The sequence below is a fragment of the Leucoraja erinacea genome, chromosome 20 (assembly GCF_028641065.1).
Source record: "Leucoraja erinacea ecotype New England chromosome 20, Leri_hhj_1, whole genome shotgun sequence".
Classification (NCBI taxonomy): domain Eukaryota; kingdom Metazoa; phylum Chordata; class Chondrichthyes; order Rajiformes; family Rajidae; genus Leucoraja; species Leucoraja erinaceus.
In genome coordinates, this window is record NC_073396.1 from 32147249 (window position 1) to 32172227 (window position 24979).

General features: G+C 42.0%; 1 protein-coding gene across 1 annotated transcript in view; it reads right to left on the reverse strand.

Moving 5' to 3' along the window:
• mapk8ip3 (mitogen-activated protein kinase 8 interacting protein 3) overlaps nucleotides 1-24979 on the reverse strand; it is a 166619-nt gene that overhangs the window by 94506 nt on the left and 47134 nt on the right. The window contains 5 exon segments of the mRNA XM_055651804.1: nucleotides 336-441; nucleotides 1390-1624; nucleotides 3293-3437; nucleotides 16596-16619; nucleotides 22584-22678. Of these exon segments, the coding sequence (XP_055507779.1) occupies nucleotides 336-441; nucleotides 1390-1624; nucleotides 3293-3437; nucleotides 16596-16619; nucleotides 22584-22678 (605 nt within the window).

A 24979-nucleotide genomic window follows, 5' to 3' on the forward strand; every position in this document is an offset into this window, starting at 1 on the left:
TCTTTAAATGTGCTGGAAGACAGTTCCCCTTGGAAACCGGCCGGGAGTTCAATTGCCTGACAAAAGAGTCCTCGGCCTCGATTAAGTTACCTCTAAAGTTAAAGCTACTTAAAATATACAGTATTACACTGTACTTATTCTATCCTTCCATAAGTACACTGTACTTATTCTATCCGAGCCACAATTGTTCTGGAGCAAGATAATTGTGACAAAGGTTTGCCTTTTTTCCTGACTATCGCACCTTGGAAGAAACCAACAGTTTCCTCAGGGTGACCCTGAGGAGCGGAGCCTTCCTCTCTGCACTTTTCACTAATATGCTGGATCTGAAAAACTACCTGTTGCCTCCCCGTCCTTCAAAGCGTGGATCTTGACACATATCAAGCTCTGGGGTTGAATCGATAATCTCCTGAACATCAGACCACTCGTCACTACTTCCCATCCCTGCAAATGGTTTCAAACATATAATTAGTTTCACAACCGAGATGTGGTGCTAAACCATTAACCATTCTGTGCGTAAAAAAAAAAAAATCCTGAACTAAGTATGGACATGGAATATCAGAGAGTATTAGATTGAAGAATTACTTACTGATATGGCAGGAACAGTGCATCAGGATGGTAATAATGAAAGGAGTGGCATAGCATACAGTGAGTTATATTGCAGAGAGTTAAAAGCTGAAAATCATAGATAAATGGCACTTAATAATATTGCATTCACATCCCTGGCATTTTTGCCAGGTACTTTAACAGGGGTTATTTACCCTGTTGAGATATTTCTCTACTAACACATTAAATAGGTGTCAATCCACAACGGTTTATTTTGCACTCTACAAATACGAACTTCACCCAATTAAATATTAATTTGCTAATAACATCAATTTTTCCAACAGCAGTACTTTTTACCAGTGTATTATAGGCAAGGACAAAAGAGTGACAATGTTATACATAAAATGTAGTGGTGTGGCCATATCATGATGCACACATGATATCCACCAGCAAAAGGATATTAGCACAAGCAGGATGGTGGCACTCCTGATCACTTATTTAGCAGCAAAGCTGTAATCACCCTGTGTGTGAAGTAATTTATAAACATGCCAGAAAAGCAATGTGTAATCAGTGCACTTAGATGTAGAATAATGTGAGGTTTGTGTAAGCACAGGCAACAAACAACAGCAGAGTTCCAATGGATTGTAGGGAATAATAACAGCATGGGGTAATCTAAGTGTGATCTGGGTGAGGCTAGGTGATCCTGTCACCAACACAGCCCATTATGAACTCGCAGACATGGGCACTACAACAATGTTGCACACTGGCAAACATTCCTGTGCTCAGCAGTGGCAATCCTCAACTCAATGAGCACGGAAAGATCAGGGAACAGGAGCAACCTCTCACCTATGCTGACGTTCCTCATCTCCTGGGTGACCTGGACCTCCATGTTTCTGCTATTACCTTTCGCCCGCTTTCGCTGGTTCTTGACCTTGGTGTCCCCGTTGTAGATTGGATTAACTACTTCATTGAGTGGAGTGACGGCTGCAGATGGCACGGATGACGTTGGAGTGTTAGATTTAGTTCCTGCGGTACTCGGCGTGGCAGCAGCTGACGACTGCCCAGATTCCGATGTATCATCCTAACACAAGACAAGGAAACCATGCTGGTTGGCCCAAATCACTCCTAACATCATAAAAACTGAATTTGTTTAGAAGTGCCAATGGACACAGGATACTGAGTGTATTATTGATATATTAAGAATAGCAATCAGGTAAAAATTGCAATTAATCAAAAATAATTGGGATCACCGATGAAATATCAACATGATAAGAAGTTTGCATTCATCAAAGATTCTAGTCACGAGACATAATCAACACTAATTCACTGACTCCTGCCTTGTACTTGTCCTAATGTTGATCCACTGAAGCAACATGTCTGCTGCCAAGTTTAGTTGTGAATGTTTGTCCCATTAAGACCCTATTAAGGAACAGTGAGAATAAATCAAGGGGCCACTAATTCACTAAAACTATCTAACGTTTCAATCTGTGGAGGTACAGCCTGCACGCTGTTGCATACCTCAACATTCCTCAATGAAGAAGACCTCCTCCTGCCTTAATGAGGCCAGTAGGTTCCTCATTCCAAGTACTCACTAACATACCCGCAGGGCACAGAAAGGCTACAGATACTCCACTGACAGATATCCTTTTCTAAACCTCAACCTTCACAGTGCTCTTACCCTGGAAATGGGGCAAAAACTAACAAACCCACATAAATCCCCATAGGATCTGTTGTATTACATTCTGGCACATAACGCATGAAATGAGCAAGACTCAAGCATAATTTTGTTTTTTGTTTAATACTAATTGCTGTATCACAAGTGTGATATATAATTTGATTAAATCCTTTCCTTGTGTTTATAAAATAAATCATAACCGGCGACAGACACAAAAAGCTGGAGTAACTCAGCGGGACTGGCAGCATCTCAGGAGAGAAGGAACGGGTGACTTTTCGGGTCTGAAGAAGGGTCTGGACCCGAAACGTCACCCTTTCCTTCTCTCCAGAGATGCTGCCTGTCCCGCTGAGTTACTCCAGCTTTTGTCAGCTTTCGCCACGAGAAGCACAAAGCCCAAATAAGAAAGACCCTCTTCTTACATTGACTAAGATATGCAAAAGAATATTAATGTCACAGAAAAGATGCCCGGAAGCTACAGCAAGAATTGATGTTAACGTTGACTCTTGTCGCTTCATTTGGCTGCCACTTCCTCGTAATGTTATCTCACAATTAGTGTCAAATATTGTTGCAGATAGTTCAATTGAGATTCAGATACCACAGGCACACAGATTCTCCAAAGCTGGAACTAAATCTGACTAATGGCAATGACGGGAAAAGATCAACGAGTTGCAAAATACTGAAAATGAAAACCCAAGGTTCAAAAGGGTTGAGATTAAGAAACAGTTTGTTTTTTTCCTACTGTGTTATCACCAATGAAGTGGCACCATTGAGAGATGCTTGTCAACAAGGACATGAGTAAATACTCTGTCAAACTGATGTCAAAAAGATACAATGTAGGCACAAAGGTATCTGGGCACAGATGATTGATTCCTTACAATGACTCCATAACATACTCTCTCCCAAGAATATAATAGGTATCTCGGGAAATCCCACTCAACTAAAGGATGCTAAAAGCCAAGGAGCAATCTTTCTCAAACAAGAAAACAATGCCACTGTTCTAACTTCAGAGATTGTTTCAACTAGGAATGAAGGTCCTGATGGGGTTTTTTTTGCCTGCTTGCAAGTCTCACTCACCTTCAGGCTACAATTCGATGGAGGCTGACTCAGGTCACTCAGATGCCAGTTGTCAGAACCAGGAGTAATACGGCCACCTTGCTGCCCGCGGAGGTTCCCATCCAACACTGGGAAGAGGCCCAAGGTGTTTGGCCGTTCCTTCCTACTGAAAAAGTGAAACAATGTGCAATTGAAGAATCCTCTCAAAAAATTCTCTCATTTTGACAAATATTAAGGTTTTGACAAATATTAAGGCTGCTTCTTTTAACTACTTCAATTGTGCAGATTTGCTGCTATGAATCTTTAATTCAAAATGCAGACTCTTACATGTTTTTTGAATGTTGCACAACAGTCATTATCAGAAGGACGTAAAACTCATCCAACATACCCATATCAAACAAAGTTATATTTTCAAATGTTGGATTAATACACCATCATAAAGTATATACAAGAAAATTGGAGTGACAACTATGGTTCAGCTGGTAACACTTTCAGCTTGGGCCAAGTCCTACTTCAGAGATCACACACAAAAATTTAGATTGATATTCCTCTGCAGCACTGAAGGGGTGTTGAAAGCAGATACAAGGAACTGCAGACGTTGGTTTGCAAAAAAAGACACAAAGTGCTGGAGTAACTCAGCTTGTCGGGCAGCATCGTTGGAGAACATGCATAGGTAACGTTTCGGATCAGGATCCTTCTTCTGACCAGCTCTAAACGTGCGCTGAAGGAGTGCTACTGTGTGGGAGTGCCATCTTCAGATTAAACAGATACTTTGTCAGCTCTCATAGGCAGATCTAGAAAAATACATGACATCATTCTGGTAAAGGAGGGATATTTATCCCTCATTCAAGAGATCGCCAGATCACTATAGAACTGCTGCTTGTGGGAAGTTGCCATTTGCAAATTGGCTGACACTTCTCCAACATTAGAAGTGACCACACATAAAATATTTCTTTGGAAAATAATAGGTCTGAAGGGTCTGTTTCTATGCTATAACCATATAACCATATAACAATTACAGCACGGAAACAGGCCATCTCGGCCCTACAAGTCCGTGCCGAACAACTTTTTCCCCTTAGTCCCACCTGCCTGCACTCATACCATAACCCTCCATTCCCTTCTCATCCATATGCCTATCCAATTTATTTTTAAATGATACCAACGAACCTGCCACCACCACTTCCACTGGAAGCTCATTCCACACCGCTACCACTCTCTGAGTAAAGAAGTTCCCCCTCATGTTACCCCTAAACTTCTGTCCCTTAATTCTCAAGTCATGTCCTCTTGTTTGAATCTTCCCTATTCTCAAAGGGAAAGGCTTGTCCACATCAACTCTGTCTATCCCTCTCATCATTTTAAAGACCTCTATCAAGTCCCCCCTTAACCTTCTGCGCTCCAGAGAATAAAGACCTAACTTATTCAACCTTTCTCTGTAACTTAGTTGTTGAAACCCAGGCAACATTCTAGTAAATCTCCTCTGTACTCTATTTTGTTGACATCTTTCCTATCATTGGGCGACCAAAATTGTACACCATACTCCAGATTTGGTCTCACCAATGCCTTGTACAATTTTAACATTACATCCCAACTTCTATACTCAATGCTCTGATTTATAAAGGCTAGCATACCAAAAGCTTTCTTTACCACCCTATCTATATGAGATTCCACCTTCAAGGAACTATGCACGGTTATTCCCAAATCCCTCTGTTCAACTGTATTCTTCAATTCCCCACCATTTACCATGTACGTCCTATTTTGATTTGTCCTGCCAAGGTGTAGCACCTCACATTTATCAGCATTAAACTCCATCTGCCATCTTTCAGCCCATTTTTCCAAATGGCCAAAATCACTCTGTAGACTTTGGAAATCCTCTTCATTATCCACAACACCCCCTATCTTGGTATCATCTGCATACTTACTAATCCAATTTACCACCCCTTCATCCAGATCATTGATGTACATGACAAACAACAAAGGACCCAACACAGATCCCTGAGGCACCCCACTAGTCACCTGCCTCCAACCCGACAAACAGCCATCCACCATTACCCTCTGGCTTCTCCCATTCAGCCACTGTTGAATCCATCTTGCTATTCCTGCATTTATACCCAACAGTTTAACCTTCTTAACCAACCTTCCATGAGGAACCTTGTCAAAGGCCTTACTAAAGTCCATATAGACAACATCCACTGCTTTACCCTCGTCAATTTCCCTAGTAACCTCTTCAAAAAATTCAAGAAGATTAGTCAAACATGGCCTTCCAGGCACAAATCCATGTTGACTGTTCCTAATCAGACCCTGTTTATCCAAATGCTTATATATATTTTCTCTAAGTATCTTTTCCATTAATTTGCCCACCACTGAAGTCAAACTAACAGGTCTATAATTGCTAGGTTTACTCTTAGAACCTTTTTTAAACAATGGAACAACATGCGCAGTACGCCAATCTTCGGGGACTATTCCCTTTTCTAATGACATTTGAAATATTTCTGTCATAGCCCTGGCTGTATTATTCTGACTCTAATTTGTCCCATGCCAACAAAAATGTCTTCCTTAGCTGGTCCCATTTGTCTTCATTTGACCTATACCTCTTGAAACCTTTCCTATCCAAGACCTACTCAAATGTATTTTAAACACTGCAATTGTACCTGCCTCTATCACTTCCTCTGACAGCTTGTTCCATATATATAACACTGTCTGGGAAAACATGCCATCTGGGTCTCAATTAAATTTTTCCCTTCTCACCTTAAACCTATGCCCACTAATTTTAGGCTTTCCTACCCTCAGAGAAAGACTGTAACCTTTCAATTTATCTATTCCTTTCATAATTTTACAAACCTCCAGTTCACTCCTTAAGGGGCTGTCGCACTTGGGCGACCTAATTGGCGAGTTTAGAAGAGTTTGGAAAAATGACATGTTGAAGACCTCCTTTGACTATGTAGCAGATTTCCTTCCACCTCCTTCAACTATGTTCAGCTACGACAAGCTACGACTAACTTCGGGAAAATTGGATTTTTTCCATGGCCACCGTTTTATTACTCGCGGGCATTTTTTAACATATTGAAAAAATGCCGTGACCAAGCTGAGGCCTTGAGTACATGGAGACCACTCCCGAGCATGAAGGAGAGTTACGAAGACCTCCTACAACTAGGTATGTTACAAAACCTACCTGAATCGTCATTAGGAATCTGCCCTCAGCCAGGCCCGCGATTTTGGCGCTGTTTGGAGGGGGCGGGTTTAAAACGCGATTTTTACTAGGCTGTACTAATCGCACATGTTCAGCCTAGTAAATCATTAACGAAAAATCGCTGCAAGACCCGGTCGCAAAAGGTATTATTAGTTTTATAGGCCTCGATAATATAGTTCTAATAGTTTTAAAATTACTGTTTCATCTCGCAACCTCTCGCAGCCCCAGGGTTTTATAGAGCAAACAATTAAAGGTATGTACCTTATTTTTACATTAAATGGGGCATATATATAACCCTATATATCAAATTATCTATAACGAATAGCTCATTTTGGGCTTTTTATATCCCGCAGTATTTTTCTCGGCATTTGAGGGCACTAATCCAGCGCTATGTCAACGTTCTAAACCGGCGCGTTCCACATGAACCCACTAGAAAGCCGATTTAAATGGGCATTTATTTACAACAATTGAACACTAAATTCCTTCCATTTGGCCTATAAATTAATGTAAATTAGATATAAAAATCATGTTATATTGTGAATTATTTGTGAATAATCTTTGGACACTTAGGCTATTTAAAAATGTTAATCTTTCCTTAAGAAATGGGCGTTTGATTATCCAAGATCACAGCTTTTTGTAATGTCCATTGAAAATCAATAGGGAACAAGATGCTAATTTCCGAGTATGAAAATGGTCATAACTTTTTTAATACTTGAGATATGAAAGTGAATTTGGTGTCAAATTAAACTTATTGTTATGCTTTATCTGATGGGATAAATTGCAGACTTGATTTTTTAAATCTCAAAATTTTGTAACATTGCTACTACAACCTCGTGCCGACCATGCTGCGAGTATGAGTCGAGGGCAAACTCGCCAGAACTCGCGGATTAGATCGCCCAAGTGGGACAGCCTCTTTAGTCCCTTTTGTTCTAGGGATACAGTCGCAGTCTATCAAACCCTCCTTATAACTTAAGTTCTTCAGTCCCAGCAACTTCCTCGTGAATGTTTTCTGTGCCCTCTCAAGACTATTTGAGCTCCCTCTCTAGACTAACCACATCCAGGTCCAAGAACAATGCCTTCACATTTTTGAACCTGTTACATCTGGAAGGTGATGGGCTCTCTCTATCTTTTTGGAGTTAAAATAAATAAACACAAGCTTCAACTTTTTAAGATAGTTTCTGCTCTTCCTTTCATGAAAGACTCCCACAAATCACAATATCCCCAAATAAAGGCGGAGGGAGGAACAATAGGGAGGAGGTCCAGCTCCTAGCAGCATGGTGCGCTGACAACAACCTGGCCCTTAACACCAAGAAGACCAAGGAGCTCATTGTGGACTACAGAAGGTCTAGGGGTGACACGCACACCCCCATCCATATTAACGGTACGGAGGTGAAGCGTGTTTCCAGCTTCAGGTTTCTGGGGGTCAACTTCTCTGATGATCTCTCTTGGTCCCACAATACCTCAACACAGGTCAAGGCTCACCAATGTCTCTTCTTCCTGAGGAGACTAAAGAAGGTCCATCTGTCTCCTCAGATTCTGGTGAACTTCTACCGCTGCACCATCGAGAGCATCCTTACCAACTGTATCACAGTATGGTATGGCAACTGCTCTGTCTCCGACCGGAAAGCACTGCAGAGGGTGGTGAAAACTGCCCACGCATCACCGGTTCCTCACTCCCCTCCATTGAGTCTGTCCAGAGCAAGCGATGTCTGCAGCATCGTCAAGGACTGCTCTCACCCAAACCACACAATGTTTACCCTCCTCCCATCTGGGAGGCGCTACAGGTCTCTCCGTTCCTGGACCAGCAGGTTCAGGAACAGCTTCTTCCCTGCAGTTGTTACCCTACTTAACACTACGCCTTGGTGATTGCCAGTCATTTTCCCCCTCCCCTCGGACACTCCTTCCCCCAGTGACTGACCTCCCCTCCCCCCCCGAAAATTGCACTACGGCTACTGTATATACATATATATATTTTACTGTTCTACTATTCTGTGTTCGTACTTCTGGTTAAGATGCTAACTGCATTTTGTTGTCTCTGTACTTGTACACTGCACAATGACAATAAAGTCTGAATCTGAATCTACAGCAATAGCTATTGTCAATGCCTGTAGCTTGCTTACAGACATCAATACTCATCTGCAGTTGCCTTTAGTGTTCAAAAAAACTTTCATTCCTTTGGGGCTTTTACAAGCTCAGTTCATGAACTTCTTGTTAAATATAGGCTCTGCTACAATAAACTAATGCAGCTATTTCCTCCCACAAACAACGTGATAATGACCAGATAGTCCTTTCCAGATAGTTCCCCAAGTTGGCAACACAACAAATGGTGTTACAAAGACCATGCCTTCTTGATCATGACACAGTATGTTAATTCGCCTACAAGATGTGCCATCGTGCTACAATTTTACCTGCCATGTTACATGAAATCAGATGAACTACAGCCCGGAATCGAGTCATTCACCCCAATTCCTTCAAACCCTATGTATTATTCCCTAAAGGCCCTATCCCACGATGCGAGTTTAACCAAGAGCTCTCCCGAGTTATAAAAAAAATCAAACTCGTAGTAAGTACGTAGAATGTACGTAGTGGGTACGTCGGAGCTCGTGGATGTTTCGTAGCGGCTCGTAATGCTAACGGCAGGTACTCTAACTTCTCATATCGACATCCATGCTCTTTATCTCAACACCACATTCTAACTACCGCCTGTGTGGATTCTGGTAAATTGCCCATTAAATTTCCAGTGAATACTGGATATTTCTACCCCCCTAATGAAACAAATACATGATTTTGTAGTTATAGTGAAAGTATCCCCAGCATGTTCAACCCATTAAGCTAGCTATAATCTCAGAGCTTTGTTAACATTTGAGTAAATCTCTTTTGCACCTTCTTCAGTATCTTCTAAACTTGATGTCACGTTTTCAGCCCCGTACGAATGTGGGAATGTTTGGGAACAACCATAAAATATAAATGGATCGAAACATCTGCAGTTGTGACTCAAGTGTATTTTTACATCTTCCCTTATCTCCCGTCTCATTTGAGTCAATTGAGACCTAGAATGACTTGTATAAGCATTATGTACATATCTCCTCTTCCACAGCATTCCTGACCTGATTGGGACCACATTGAAACATACAAAATAGTGAAAGGCTTGAATAGAGTGGATGGGGAGAGGATGTTTCGACAAGTGGGAGAGTCTAGGACCAGAGGTCATAGCCTCAAAATTAAAGGACATTCCTTTAGAAAGGAGATGAGGAGTAATTTATTTAGTCACATGGTCGTGAAAGTGTGGAATTCTTTGCCACAGAAGGGTGTGGACGACTAGTCGATTGATATATTTACGGCAGAGATTGATAGATTCTTGATTAGTACGTGTGTCAGGGTTATGGGGAGAAGGCAGGAGAATGGGGTTAGAAGGGAGAGATAGATCAACCATGATTGAATGGCGGAGTAGGCTTGATGGACTGAATGGCCTAATTCTGATCCTATCCCTTAAGACATGATTTTATGATCTGTCACAAAGAAGAGGTCAGCTGCTTGAAGAAGCTGCCGACCACAAAAACATATTTCATTTCACAAGCAGCCTGAAATTCAGTGTTACAGCTCTTAAAGGATGTTGCTTAAAAGGCCATGAATGGTATAGTGCCATTCGTTAAAAACATACTTTACGTATATTAAAAATAAATTGGATTAGATAATAATTCAAGAAAAAATGTAGTGGTACTGCAGAGGCTCAAAAAATAACCATGAATAATAACATTATGTAGTTGTAATTGTACCCGCCTCGACCACTTTGTCTGGCAGCTCGTTCCTCTCTCCATTCTCTCTGGAGATTACCCCTCCGGTCTCTTTTAAAATTTTTCCCTCTTAAATCTATGCCCTCTAGACTTTGGCTCCTGTACCCTGGTGACTATTTCATCAGTGGAACAGATCCCATGGCAATAGTTAAGAGGTTACTCTACATCTAATTGCCGACGTACTCACTAGCTCTCACAGTCACCACAGCCTCTTGATAAACAGAGCTAACGATTCAACGAGGGATTCCAGTCTTTTTCCTGCTGACGGCTACCACCCATCCAGCCCAAGGTACTCAGACACCGAGTTGAACTCAAGCATCGTAAGATAACTCTGCTATTAGACACAAGTCTTCCATACCAGGAACCCCAATACACAGAATTACATCATATTTACATAACATAAAATGAGTTATCAGTCCAATGGCTCCATGCTGACATTTATGCTTCATGTTCCTTATTCCAATCACCCTGGATTAAAAAGTTTCGCTGCATTAATTGGTGCCATCTTGTATTTCCACATCCCATCCGGCGATACTAATCCAGGCACTTTTGCAAAGGAACATCAATTATCTCCACCACGTTAGTGTCCTGATTCCATCTCCCCAGGACCTCTCAGCACTGCAGGATTAGATGGGAAGTGTGACCCCAGCAATCACGTAACCTCTCAAATGTTGTGGTAGCAGGAACACAGCCTAACTGTGCTGTAGGATGGGAAAGATGACAGAAGCAGGCAGCCTCACTGTAACAACTCTTTAATATGTGTTCCACGGTGCACATCAATTTCAAGGCCTCTTAGCCTTTGCAGTTTAACCTTTAGAGATATAGCATGGAAACAGGCCCTTCAGCCCACCAATTCCATGCCTACCATCGATGACCCCGTTTATATTAGGTCTGTTATCCCACTTTCTCATCCGCTCCCAAAATATTGGGAGCAACCTTCTTTTTTAAAGAGGCCAATTAACCTGCAAACCCGCACGTCTTTGGGATGTGGGAGAAAGCCGAAGCATCTGTAGGAAACCCAGGCGGTCACAAGGAAAATGTGCAAACTCCACACAGACAGCATCTGAGGTCTGGATTTAGCCTGGGTCTCTGGCGTTGTGAGGCAGCAGCTCTACCAGCTTGCACCACTGTGATTGTTTGTAACTACAATCTGGAAGACATGACACACAATATGCGCAGTATGGAGCACATTGCCAAATGTCGACGTTTTTAAATGGAACCTCCCAACGGATTACTAATTTAATCCAAAAATGAAAATACATTCCAAAAGCTTTTACGTTCATTCTCTGAGAGAAGCGAATTAGCCAGCTCTATAATCCTGCAATGATGCTGTAGGATGGGAAAGATGACAGAAGCAAGCAGGCTCAAGGGGGTGGTAATTACAGTGAGGGCAGGTTTATGGAGCAGAGATGTCCCAGCAACTCGGAAAAATGAGAAGAGGGGGAGTTAAATGCTGAACATCAGTTTTATATGTACTGAATAAATAGATCCAGTGAGTAACAGCATTGAAACAGACCCATATATACACCACTCCTGTACTGACCATCAGGCAATCGTCTGCTCGAAACCTACACTAATCATTTTTCCTCTTGCATCTCCAACAACTAATCTGCCCCCCTCCCCAATTCTACTTCCACTCACTATATTACATTATATTCTAAAATATATTAGAAAACTAATGTACCAAATATTGACACAAATATTTTTCATACAGTGCATTCAGAAAGTATTCAGATCCCATCACTTTTTCCACATTTTGTTACATTACAGCCTTATTTCTAAATGGATTAAATTATTTATTTTATCATCTATCTACACAGACTACCCCAGAATGAAGAAGGGAAAACAGGTGATTAGAAACATTTGTTGATCAAGGGTACATCAATACCAACGCTTAAAATGTGGATTGCAAGTATGTTGGACACAGCTCATCTTGAGGAAATGCGATTCCTCCTAATGGATAAATCAGACCAATTCATAACGAGTTGGTCTCCATTCGTCGTTTTTTTGGAATCATATGGTGCAACACAATTGTAAAAGAACTGTTTCAGGACTGGACGAGGATTGGTCAAGATTAATGATCTCCTTCTCTTTTTTATTTTATTTTATTTTCTCTATTTTCTCTCTCAACTTTCTTCATTTACTCGTTTTCTTTCTTCACACACTATATATTTCACATTTTTCTATTCTTTACTATCTAACTTCTTTTTCTTATTCTAATCTTTTTTCAATGTAACAAAAAAAAAGAAGTTGTACATAAAATGTATTATGAAAATATATATTAGGCACTTTGGTGCCATATGACTGTACTTACTTCTAATAAAATAAAACATTTTTAAAAATTAAAAAAAATAAACATTAGTAAAGTAATTAAAAAGAAATAATTGAAATATCACATTTACATTAGTATTCAGACCCTTTGCTTTGACACTCAAAACTGAGCGATCCTGTGTCCATTGATTATCCTTGAGATGTTTCTACAACTTGATTGGAGTCCACCAGTGGTAAATTAAATTGATTGGACATGATTTGGAAAGGCACACACCTGCCTATACAAGGTCCCACAGTTGATAGTGCATGTCAGAGCAAAAACCAAGCCATGAAGACAAAGAAATTGGCCGTAGACCTCCAAGACAGGATTGTATCTAGACACAGAACTGGGGAAGGGTATAAAACAATTTCTGCAGCATTGCAGGTCCTGAAGAGCACAGTGGCCTCTGTCATTCTTAAATGGAAGAACTTTGGAACCACCAGGACTCTTCATAGAGCTGGCTGCCCAGTCAAACTGAGCAATCGGGGGTGAAGAGCCTTGGTCAGGGAGGTGACCAAGAACCCGATGGTCACTCTGACAGAGCTCCAGAGTTCCTCTGTGGCGATGGGAGAAGCTTCCAGAAGGACAACTATACCTGCAGCACTCCACCAATCAGGCCTTTATGGTAGAGTGGCCAGACGGAAGCCACTCCTCGGTAAAAGGCACATGACAGCCCGCTTGGAGTTTGCCATAAGGCATGAGAAACAAGATTCTCTGGTCTGATGAAACCAAGATTGAACTCTTTGGCCTGAATGCCAAGTGTCACGTCTGGAGAAAAACAGTCACTGCTCATCACCTGGCCAATACCATACCTACGGTGAAGCATGGTGGTGGCAGCATCATGCTGTGGGATGTTTTTCAGCGGCAGGAACTGGGAGACTAGTCGGGATCAAGGGAAAGATGAATGGAGCAAAGTACAGAGAGATCCTTGATGAAAACCTGCTCCAGAGCGTTCTGGACCTCAGACTGGGGCGGAGGTTCACCTTCCAACAGGACAATGACCCTAAGCACACAGCCAAGACAACGCAGGAGTGGCTTTGTGACAAGTCTGTGAATGTCCTTGAGTGGCCCAGCCAGAGCCCGGACTTGAACCTGATTGAACATCTCTGGAGGCCTGAAAATAGCTGTGCATCTATGCTCCTCATCCAACCTGACAGAACTTGAGAGGATTTGCAGAGAAGAATGGGAGAAATTACCCAAATACAGGTGTGCCAAGCTTGTAGCGTCATACCCAAGAAGACTTGAGGCTGTAATCGCTGCCAAAGGTGCCTCAACAAAGTACTGAGTAAAGGGTCTGAATACTTATGTAAATGTGATATTTCATTTATTTCTTTTAAATTACCTTGCAAAAATTTCGAAACACCTGTTTTCACTTTTTTATGATGGGGCATTGTGTGTAGACTGATGATAAAAAGGAAAACATTTAATCCATTTTGGAATAAGGCTGTAATGTAACAAAATGTGGAAAAAGTGAAGGGGTCTGAATACTTTCTGAATGCACTGTAGATGGCAGAAAACCAGAGCACCACAGCCCCTACACCCAAGGTCCGTATTAAAACAAGTCTCCAAAGCTATAAAGAAGCAGCACTAATCATTATGCCACAGTGCTGCCCTTACATTCTTATTGATTTAAACTTCTGCAAGTTTTCCAAAATCAATTTCACATTATGTTATTCACTCAGTGGATTTCCTATCAAATATTTATGAATCTCGCTTTCTGGAGCATTCTGGATAATTACTTGGTTAATTACTTGTAAAATCGAATTCTTCTTCAAAGAAATTTATTGTCAGTGACACAGAACTTTCTGACTTGCATGCGGATGAAAAGCGATTTTCAATTTCTGACAAATTTCCCACCTCAAGTACATGTATTTTAATTTCATCTTCATCCACGATTTGTTTCCCTCCCTTAACATACTTGCATTTTTACTAACAGTAAGAAAAGGAACAGATATTTTCTACTTTCCAAAGATATTTGAAGATAGCACAAAATATCATCAAATAAAACAAATTATTTATTTTCGACCGTTCAGCCTAATTATATCATCATTTGACATTCCAATACCAAGTATTGACCTTGCTCATGGCTGTGCCAGTTTTAATTTGAGGCATTTCTGCCACACTAGGGTTTCACTGCTGAGAAATCAAAGCTCATTTGCAACAAAATCAGTGCATGTGAATCGGTAAAGATTTTCTCTGGACAGGAGGTCTCTTGCAGACCATAATTAATCCTTAGATCTTCCATGGGCGCAGGGAATAGCTATCCTTCCTGCTTCGTAAAAATAAGTGATTTGGTAAAACTTTACACCTCAACAGTTGCTTCTGGGATCACTGGTTAAGGAACATAGTCAGTGTGGAAACAGGCCCTTTGGCCCAACTTGCGCACACCGACCAACATGTCCCACCTACACGAGCCCACTTGCCTGCATTTGACTTATGCCCCTCTAAAATGTCCTATCCATCTATCTGTCTAGTTGTTTCCTAAACGTTGGCCCATATTGAACAACATGGATCATCGGCACCTCCAAACTGCAATGGATTCTTAGATACATCATCTCTTTAAAGAGCAACAAGCCTCATCCATAGGAGCACCAGCATGTGAGACCATGCTAATTTTGTCCAACAGTTTATTCTTAACATTATGGGAACATCAACATCATCAGAGCTTATTGCTGCATCGAGGGAAAGATGGGCCAGTGATTTGGTGAGAAAGAAATAGGCAGATAAGTTGCTGGAACTGAATGAAGTAGGAATGGGAGCAGACTAGATGGGACATAAATGTTGGAACTAAAGCTGTCATTGTTTTCCCTTAAATTAATATGTGGCATCTTTAATTCACCTAGAGAAGAGTTACAGGTTCACAAAGGAGATACAGAGAAACACACAATAGTGCAAGAGATATGGCTGGTTGTGCCTTGCACTATTTTCAGCAGTGCACATCAGATCACAACACATAACTCATGTATCAGAGAGCGCAAGGGCTCTAGTTCAAGAGAATACTTGACACCTCCCATTGCACCTGCCACACATTCACTGGGCACCACAGTGGTACAGCTGGTAAAGCTGTTGCCCCACAGTGCTACAGACTGAGTTCAATCCTGACCTCGGTTGCTGTCTGTGTGGAGTTTGCATGTCCTCCCAGTGGCTGCATGGGTTTCCTCCAGGTGACCAGTTTCCTCCCACAGCCCAAAGACATGCGGGTTTGCATGTTTATTGGCCTCTGTAAAACTGCCCAAGCGTGTCGGCAGTGGATGCTAAACATAGAACTAGTCTGAATGGGTGATGGACGGCATGGACTCGATGGGCTGAAGGGCTTGTTTCCATTCTATATCTCTAAATTAAATTAAACAAAGTGCTGGGAATTCTCAAAGCCAATATTCCTTGCTCAATCAGCATTAGACATAAGTGCTCATTTATCTCTCACAGTGCATTCGTTCTGGTTGAGTACATATTACATGGAAGTCTACAGGTCAAAGACTCAGCCAGTTCCATAATTTATTCATTTTATTTGAAGGTCTGTGGGATGATATTATTGGCATGATAATAGTATGACTTTGTCTTCACTTAACCCACACAGTAACTCAGTTGTAGATCCGATGTGAAACCTGTGTCTACAAACCTCCCTTTGCAGTGCCTGATCATCCTTGCAATGTATCCAATTAAACAAACACCACACATTCTGGCACTTCTACACTATTTATTGCTAACTGCTTGATGCAACAGCAACATCATTTTCATTTACCTCATTAAGGCCAGGAGATGATAAAATGCGTCTTTCATGTGACTGTGCATCTGGAAGTTCATCTTCAATCCAATAAGACTTTTAACAAATAAAAACCCCGATTCTACACTCAATTCATATGCAATTTGGCAAGATCAAACTTAGGCGTGCGAGAACTCATGCTAAATAGTTAATGTCTGTCAACTTTACAAAACCACCAAGCTGGAAGAGATCTCATTGTTCCCAGCTCGGGTCAGAAGAAGAATGAAACAAAACAAACGGAAGAGTTGATATGACAGAACAGCATTTACCTTTTTCTCCATGGTTGGCGATGACTGTGGTAACACAGAAAACAGCCACAACAGCAGCAACAGCACAGCACAGAGAGCAGGACAAGAAGAACACAATTAATTCACACAGTTCAGGGGTCACAGACCCAGCAAAACACACAGCCAGCTGGCTCCCAGTAGGACAAGCCCCAACATCACACACAAAGAAAAAGCAAGCATTGCATAAACAAATTCCACTGAGCAATGAGAGCATGAGTGTAGATATGTCAGGTCACAGATAGCTGCTGCAACATCGCAGGTCAAATGCTAAAACTTTCTAACTCTTCCTAGTCATCATTTTAAAAGTTAATCATAAAATGCAGCATGAAGGTATTTCTTTTCACACAGAGAGTGGTGAATCTCTGGAACTCTCTGCCACAGAGGGTAGTTGAGGCCAGTGCATTGGCTATATTTAAGAAGGAGTTAGATGTGGCCCTTGTGGCTAAGGGGATCAGGGGGTATGGAGAGAAGGCAGGTACGGGATACTGAGTTGGATGATCAGCCATGATCATATTGAATGGCGGTGCAGGCTCAAAGGGCCGAATGGCCTACTCCTGCACCTAATTTCTATGTTTCTATGTTTCTATGTATTAGGTATACTATCTATACTAAAGGTATACTCTTCTTTCATATTCATGAATGCAGGACTTCTGCAGCCACTTTAAGTTAGTAGAATGTTAATGTTACATAATGCAGTGTAGGGTAATTCACCGACATGGCTTCAGTGTGGGTCACTTTCACAGGGCAGAGTAGAAATATACGTAAGCGTTTTGAATCTCTAATAAACAGTAGTGATATCAGTGACAAAATCATAAACTGACAAGGATTTTCTTAATTACATGGCACATCCACTGGAAGTCAGCATGAATCAACACCATGAATGCTGCTCTCCTGCCTGCACCTACTTGGCCCATGAGATATCACTCAGGAAGAACTTCCAAACTTTTCATGGATAATTAGGACTGAGATGAGGAAAAACTTTTTCACCCAAAGAGTTGTGAATCTGTGGAATTCCCCGCCACAGAAGGCAGTGGAGACCAATTCACTGTGTGTTTTCAAGAGAGTTACATTTAGCTCTTTGGGCTAGCAAAATCAAGGGATATGGGAAAAAGCAAGAACGAGTAACTGATTTTGGATGATCAACCATGATCATATAAATGGCGGTGCTGGCTTGAAGGGCTGAATGGCCTACTCCTGCACCTGTTTTCTATGTTTCTATGTTTCTATAATCTGATGCAGTAGCCACTTCATACCATGGCAAGGGATAAGGCCATTAAAATTCTCCCAGGAGAGGTTCATCTTGCGTGCTAATCACACACTTGAATGAATACAGCAAGCTCATGATAGGCGTAAAAAGCTGAAGTAACTCAGCAGGTCAGGCAGCATCTCTGGAAAAAAGCATAGTTGACCCTTCTTCAGACTGAGAGCCTGGGGAAAGGGAAACGAGAGACATAGACAGTGATGTAGAGAGATATGAAACCAGCATCTGCAGTTCCTTCCTACAGAAGCTAAAGATAGGGTTAGGAAAAGATTAGTAAAATAACCGCAGATCACCTGGAGGATCGGCAATGCATTATCAGAAACGTTGACACAAACTCAGCACTGATGCTGTACTGATGTGGGCCCCAATTATTTTTAAGATTATATTGACCTATCCAGAAGTTTATAAGAGCAAATGGAGCCACTGCAACTCATCACACGATCAGATGCTGTGCTTCAATGGTGGAACCACATATCGTATTATTAACTGAAACAAATTGCAGTTCGCAAGTTTGGGAACTCTTAAGGCAATTTGTCGACATAATCCGAGGCTAATTGGATACTTTTATGAATTCCGGTAGGCGGCGCGGCTCTGGCCAGCAGCGGCCTCTGCAGCCTGTCCGCGTTTTTATTATTTTTTGTCAGTGTTTTTATGTAGTTTTTGTTATTTTATGTTGGGGGGTGTGTGGGGGGGGGGGAAACTTTTGAATCTCTCCCTGCACTGGAGACCCGACCTTTTCTCGTCGGGTCTCAGGTGTCGTTGAGGCCGCAACGAGGAGCGGCCTCCAACGGGAAGAAGCCGGGGACTCTGGTGCTACTCACCGTCGCCGTCGCGGAGCTGGCCGAGTCCGGAGCGGGTGGAGCGGTGGAGGAGCGCTGCTGCTGCCGCCGCTGCTGCTGCTGATGCGAAGGCTGCTGCTGCGGGTCTGCGGACGGCGGGAACCGGGAGCCCGCGGATCCCTGGAGAGAGACCGCTTTTCGGGGCTCCTGCAACGGCGACTTCCCCCGCCCGAGTTGCGGGGTCGAAGAGCTCCTGGAGCGGGGCCTAACACCATTGCCCCGCGCGGCTGGAACGGCCGCGGGACTTTGCGAGCGCACACCGGGGGCTCCAACACCAAGACCCGGTGTGCGACCTCGCACCACCCGGCGTGGCTTCAATGGCCGCGGGACAATCGCCATCGCCAGCCGGGGGCTTTGACTTTGACTCTGACATCGGGGGGAGGAGAGTGCAGTGGAGAGAGAAGTTTTTTTTGGCCTCCATCACAGTTATGTGATGGATGTTTATGTTAAATGTAATTATGTTGTGTCTGGGGTCTATTTGTGTGTATTGTATGGCTGCAGAAACGGCATTTCGTTTGGACCTCCAGGGGTCCAAATGACAATTAAATTGACTCTTGACTCTTGAATTTGATGCCTACATTCTGGGTTAAGTACTTAGTTGTAACCAGATGGGAAGTTACATTTCAAATGCAATTCCCATTGCTGGGATCTTATGCCAACCACTAATATTAATTAAAGTAGGTGTGTAGGGTGTTTGTGAATCCCTTAATTAAAGAAAGGTACTTGGATTAGTTAAGAGTCTGACCTTGCTGTGTATAAGTAGTTGCACAGTCCTGACGGTGGCAATCTAGCTTTGTTTAGTTTAGAGATACAGCGCAGAAACAGGCCCTTCAGCCCACCAAGTCCGCACCGACCAGCAATCCCCACACATCAACACTACTCACACTAGGGACAATTTTACATTTATACCAGGCCAATTAACCTACAAACCTGTGCGCCTGTGGAATGTGGGAGGAAGCTGAAGATCTCGGAGAAAACCCACAAGGTCACGGGGAGAACGCACAAACTCCGTGCAGACAGCACCCATAGTCGGGATCAAACCCGGGTCTCTGGCACTGTAAGGCAGGAACTCTACCGCTGTGCCACCGTGCCGTCCCCTGTGTCATTCAATGTCGATTTTCAAACTGTGATTCCAGTGGAAGAAAAGCAAAAGCCCCCAAAGCTCATGGCATAGCCAGATATAATTGGGTTGTGGGAATTCACAAGCCTTCCAGACAAACTCCATTCAAAATCTTGACCTCTCTTGATAAACATTAGTTGATGTTTGCCTTCACAACAGCAGGCTATCAATTTCCCAATACAATTGTTTCCCGTAAAACTATTTAGAGTTGTTTTAACGTGAATGTTTTTAGAACAAGGTCAACAGACAGCAAACCTTTCTACCTCTCCGGCTGTGGACTTGTTCAACTGCACCTTGCTCCAGATGTTAAATTCACCACAACACACCAGTCATTGATCCAGTCAGCATCACCACCTGCATTGTAATGAGGTTCGCTCATGCAGATAAGTCAGACTGACACCCATTTTCCTTTCAATTAGATTAATTATATTTTAAAATCAGAATATATCGCTACAGGGGGATCAATTTTAAAGTCACGTTAGGTCCATGATAAAAAAAGTTTTTCCTGCAGGGGAAGCAGCATATTCTTCCAATTAAATTATACTTATACTCAAGGGACAATGTGGTATAGATGTTAGGATTATCAATGCTTGAGGTTATGTCCAGTATTTTAATGTTCGGTAAAGGCTACAAAAACAACCACGGTCAATTCTGACACTTTTTTTTAGGAATTACAATACTGCTAAAATGGCATGATAACAATTTTATAATTACTCTTGGAATATTTTCATAGTTGTTTAAAATGTGCTTACCTAAGATGCCTGAAACTGATCATTTAGAATGTTAGAAAGCCTGGTTAATGTGATTGAATATCTCAAGAGTGGAATTTAATTGGTTGCTTCAGGCAGTCGAGTAGAAAATACAAATTTAAATTCCACCCCCCCTCCCTTACTTTTAAATCATACTCAATATTAGTAAATACAATAAATAATGCCAACCAATTATTTCATTTGCCTCACTGTGTCCTGCTATTTATTTGTGTGTGTATATTTGCAAACTGTTCTGAAACATATTCAGTCCTGTGGGAAACTAGTTAGAGTATTTAATTTTTCAGCTTTCAAAAAGACTGATGGAAATGGTCAGTAGAGAAAACATTGAAGAATCTGACCTTTCAAATAGGCATAAGGGCTTCACTGACTAAAACATCAGGGACAATCAAACGACACAACAAATGAAGAACAAAGACACCATTTAAAATTAGTCATCTGCATGGAAGTGGGAAGAACAGATCACTGATGATGAAGTTGGAAGTTGAACTTGGGTTGCAGCTCAGGCCAGCAGTAGAGGCCAAAATCATACAAAGAAATACAAGTCTGTGCAGGTTGAGTAAAAAGGCTGAGCATTACACACACCCGCATACATACACACACACACACACACACACACACACGCACACGGGCACACGCACAATGGTAGGTGTCCGAAAGCAGACATAAAAGCTATGTTTAAGCAGCATATAGACAGACACATGAACATACAGGGAATAAACACTGACCATGTGCAGGCAAATGGGATTAGTCAGATTGGCATCATTGGCAGCACAGACATGGCGTGCCAGAGGACCTGTTCCTGTACAGAACATTTCTATGTTCATATCCACTCAAGAGACCACACATCTTATTCCTCCAACTGCTTTCCAATGTTATTAACATGTATTTATTTATATGGACAAACCACTCCCCAAATTTTAACATAAGCAATAAACAGGAACATTTGTCTAATACTCTTCAAGTAAAGTGTACATCTGCTCTCACTACACCAATACCATTTAAGGGAGTACTCGGTCCCCCATCTAAGTAATTTTGTCACTGCTAAACACCACCCCAGTGAAACCCAGGTGTTCATGACTTCATTACATCAGGGCTACAATCATAGCCCCAGGATGCTGAAACTGGCATTACTCTTCTTCCTTTGTGCCAATACCTCAGCTCCTTATTAAAGAAATCAATAAAAGTAGCATTAATTACAGCTGATGGAAGCCTCCTGCCTTCCAAATTTTGATTTGCGCTTGATAATTTGGCACTTACAATCTCCAGCTACACGATGCAAGTTTCTCCAAGTTTCTCAAATAATCTTCCCAGGCATCTCTGTACTATGTACAATATTGGCCCTAACTCTTTTGGAGCTGATATCCATATCAGAATCCTGCCATTAACCTACCATTCAGGAAATACATTTCAACTTGCAACTTGGGTGTGACTACAAAGTGTTTAAATGAATACTGGCCTGTTTCGACAAAGGGCTGTCGTCTCTCAATGTCATTCATGCTAATGCCCAAGTGCCAAGATGAAAGTTCATTCCTCTATCACACCAAAAATGTCCGTCTAAAGTTCCACTTTGATTTTTGCAGTATAATAGCAAATTTCTGAGAAATTCCCGACAGAAAAATGACACTAAAGACGAGACAATTAATTGATCCTGACAGAAATTGATGTGACATTCATGATGACGCCGGTGTTAAACTCTACAATGACAGTACCATATGTAATGACAGTACAAATTCCTATATTCACTGAAGTAAATGCACTGAAAATAGTAACGTGATAACATCACATTACAAACAAATGTTTCCGATTCCATTTTCCAAACTGAAAATTGAGGCTCAATCAGGTAGGCATGGGGACTCTTCATGGATCTGTCAGTGCAGTTAAAAATATGACATATCGATGTTTTTCTAAGCCACCCTGTGCATGCAGTCTACCACCTACAACCTATCACCACAAAAACAGCTGGCATTACACAATGCTTACTTGTTCCTGCCAGTCATTGTTCCGTCTGATTGCGCATTCCCCCCTACTTGGTGCAGTTTGGACCGTTCTATATGTTCCACATAAGTTTGGATCATCTGCAACACAAAATAATTATTTAGTCGCACCAAAAAGAGGAAGCCTCATTCTAATAAACAATAGACAATAGTTTCAGGAGTAGGCCATTCAGCCCTTTGAGCCATTCAATGTGATCAAGGCTCAATCAGTACCCCGTTCCTGCCTTCTCCCCATATCCCCTGACTCTGCTATCTTTAAGAGCCCTATCTAGCTCCCTCTTGAAAGTATCCAGAGAACCCGCCTCCACCGCCCTCTGAGGCAGAGAATTCCACAGACTCACAACTCCTTATTCTTAAACGGTGGCACCGATTCTGGACTCCCCCAACATCAGGAACATGCTTCCTGTCTCGAGCGTGTCCAAACCCATAACAATCTTATATGTTTCAATAAGATCTCCTCTCATCCTTCTAAATTCCAGAGTGTACAAGCCCAGCCTCTCCATTCTCTCAGCACATGACAGTTGTGCCATCCTGGGAATTAACCTTGTAAACCTACAAATCATGTCAGCACTCCATTCACAGAATGGACTAACTTGTCCAGGACATTATGTGAGACATCAAGAAATTGGGCCACTTCCTGAAAACAAAACTTTCTCTTGCCTTTTTATTGGTATATTCTTTTTTTTTTAACTCAACATTTATTGACATAACAAAATACATATACAGACAAAACGAAGAGACACAGAAAAGACAATCGCAAAATGACATTATTGGTATATTCTGTACACTACTTTATAAAAATATTAGAGGATACCATTTCTTGACATTCCACTACCCATTACATTAAATAGCATTGCATCAAGTTCCATTCATCTTTATATTTTAGATCTTGTACAACAGATCTCACCCCTCAGCATTATCAGTTCATTGGAGGATGTGATTCGGGCTCTTGTAAATGTGGTTGGACATGCAGTTTCGAAAATCAAATCAAAGGAATAACATGTTAAAATAGAGAATAACTGGAATTAATATTGTGCTCATGTCACTCAATCAATTGTTGACATTGAAAAGTTTAGAATGTAAAATACACTAGAAAGGAAAATTAAAAGTCTGTATCCAGAAATTCAATGCGACATTTTTTGTGATAATGGATAATGTTTGCTTTGATGTTCAAGGTCAATTGGCAGCAGGAAGCAACCTGCAAAATTGTTAATCTACGCCAGATATATACTGAACATGCGATAAACATTCAACAGGTCAGGCAGCACCCTTAGAGAGAGAAACAGGGTTAATATTTCAGAGAGATCACCTGTTAATCAGGACAAAGGAAAGTTAGACACCAAACTTGTTTTAAGTTCTCATATTTTCTCATGAATCAGGTCATTTGGTGCATTGCGACTATGCCAAGTCTCAGAGAGTTTTCCTCACCCTCATGCCACCACTGAGCCTACTCTCCTTCACATACTCATCAACTCCCCTCAGTTCCAGTCATCCAGTGACACTGGGTGTAACTCTCATCATATTTTTGAGTGGAATCGGAGAAGTCGGGGAAATCCATGTGGTCACAGAGAGAATGTGCAAGCTTTGCTAGCGGCACTACCTGTTAAACCAATTAGCCGACCTCCTCCAAAATAATGCCACATCATTTTTCTCCATCCATTTGATGGACATACAGGTCACGTAAGCAGCACAACACCATCACATGGACGTGGCAGTCTAGAATGTGCTTCCACCTCTCTGGTGCAGTATGAAAAGAAAATGGACAGTTAACGTTCCTTGTCAAGGCCCCCCGACATCTGGACTGAGGGTGGAGGGGAGATAACCAGTATAAAAAGGTGGGGCAAAAGCTGGAAAGCAGTTGGTGGATCGAAGTGAGAAGGGATGGATTGGTGGATAGACTCAGGTGGTGGTGGAGATAGCAATAGAGACTGGAACATGATCAGTTGAGGTAACCAGGGAATGCAGATGGGGACGTGGGACAAGTAAAGGAGGTAGGGTGTGAAGATGGGAACAATGGGGTGGAAGGGACCCCAATGAGAAGAGTGGGTGGGTGATGGGCCGATGGAGTGGATGGGAAGGAACTGGGTGAGAGGCGGTAGGGTGTTTGAAGGGTATGTGAGGGAGGATCTCGGTAGATAAGGAGGGAGGCAGAGACAGAGGGGAAGCACATTACCTGAACTAGAGTACTCAATAATCATTCCGTCAGGCTGTAGACTACCCAGGGGGGATACGAGGTGCTATCCCCAAGTTTGCATTTGGTTTCACCTTAAATGGTCTCACCCTAGCGGTGGTGAGAGGTCAAGGCAGACCTCCTCACCTGGATCCAGCGTGCCACCTCTTACCCCACCTCTTTATACAGGTACTTCCTCTCTACTCTTTGTC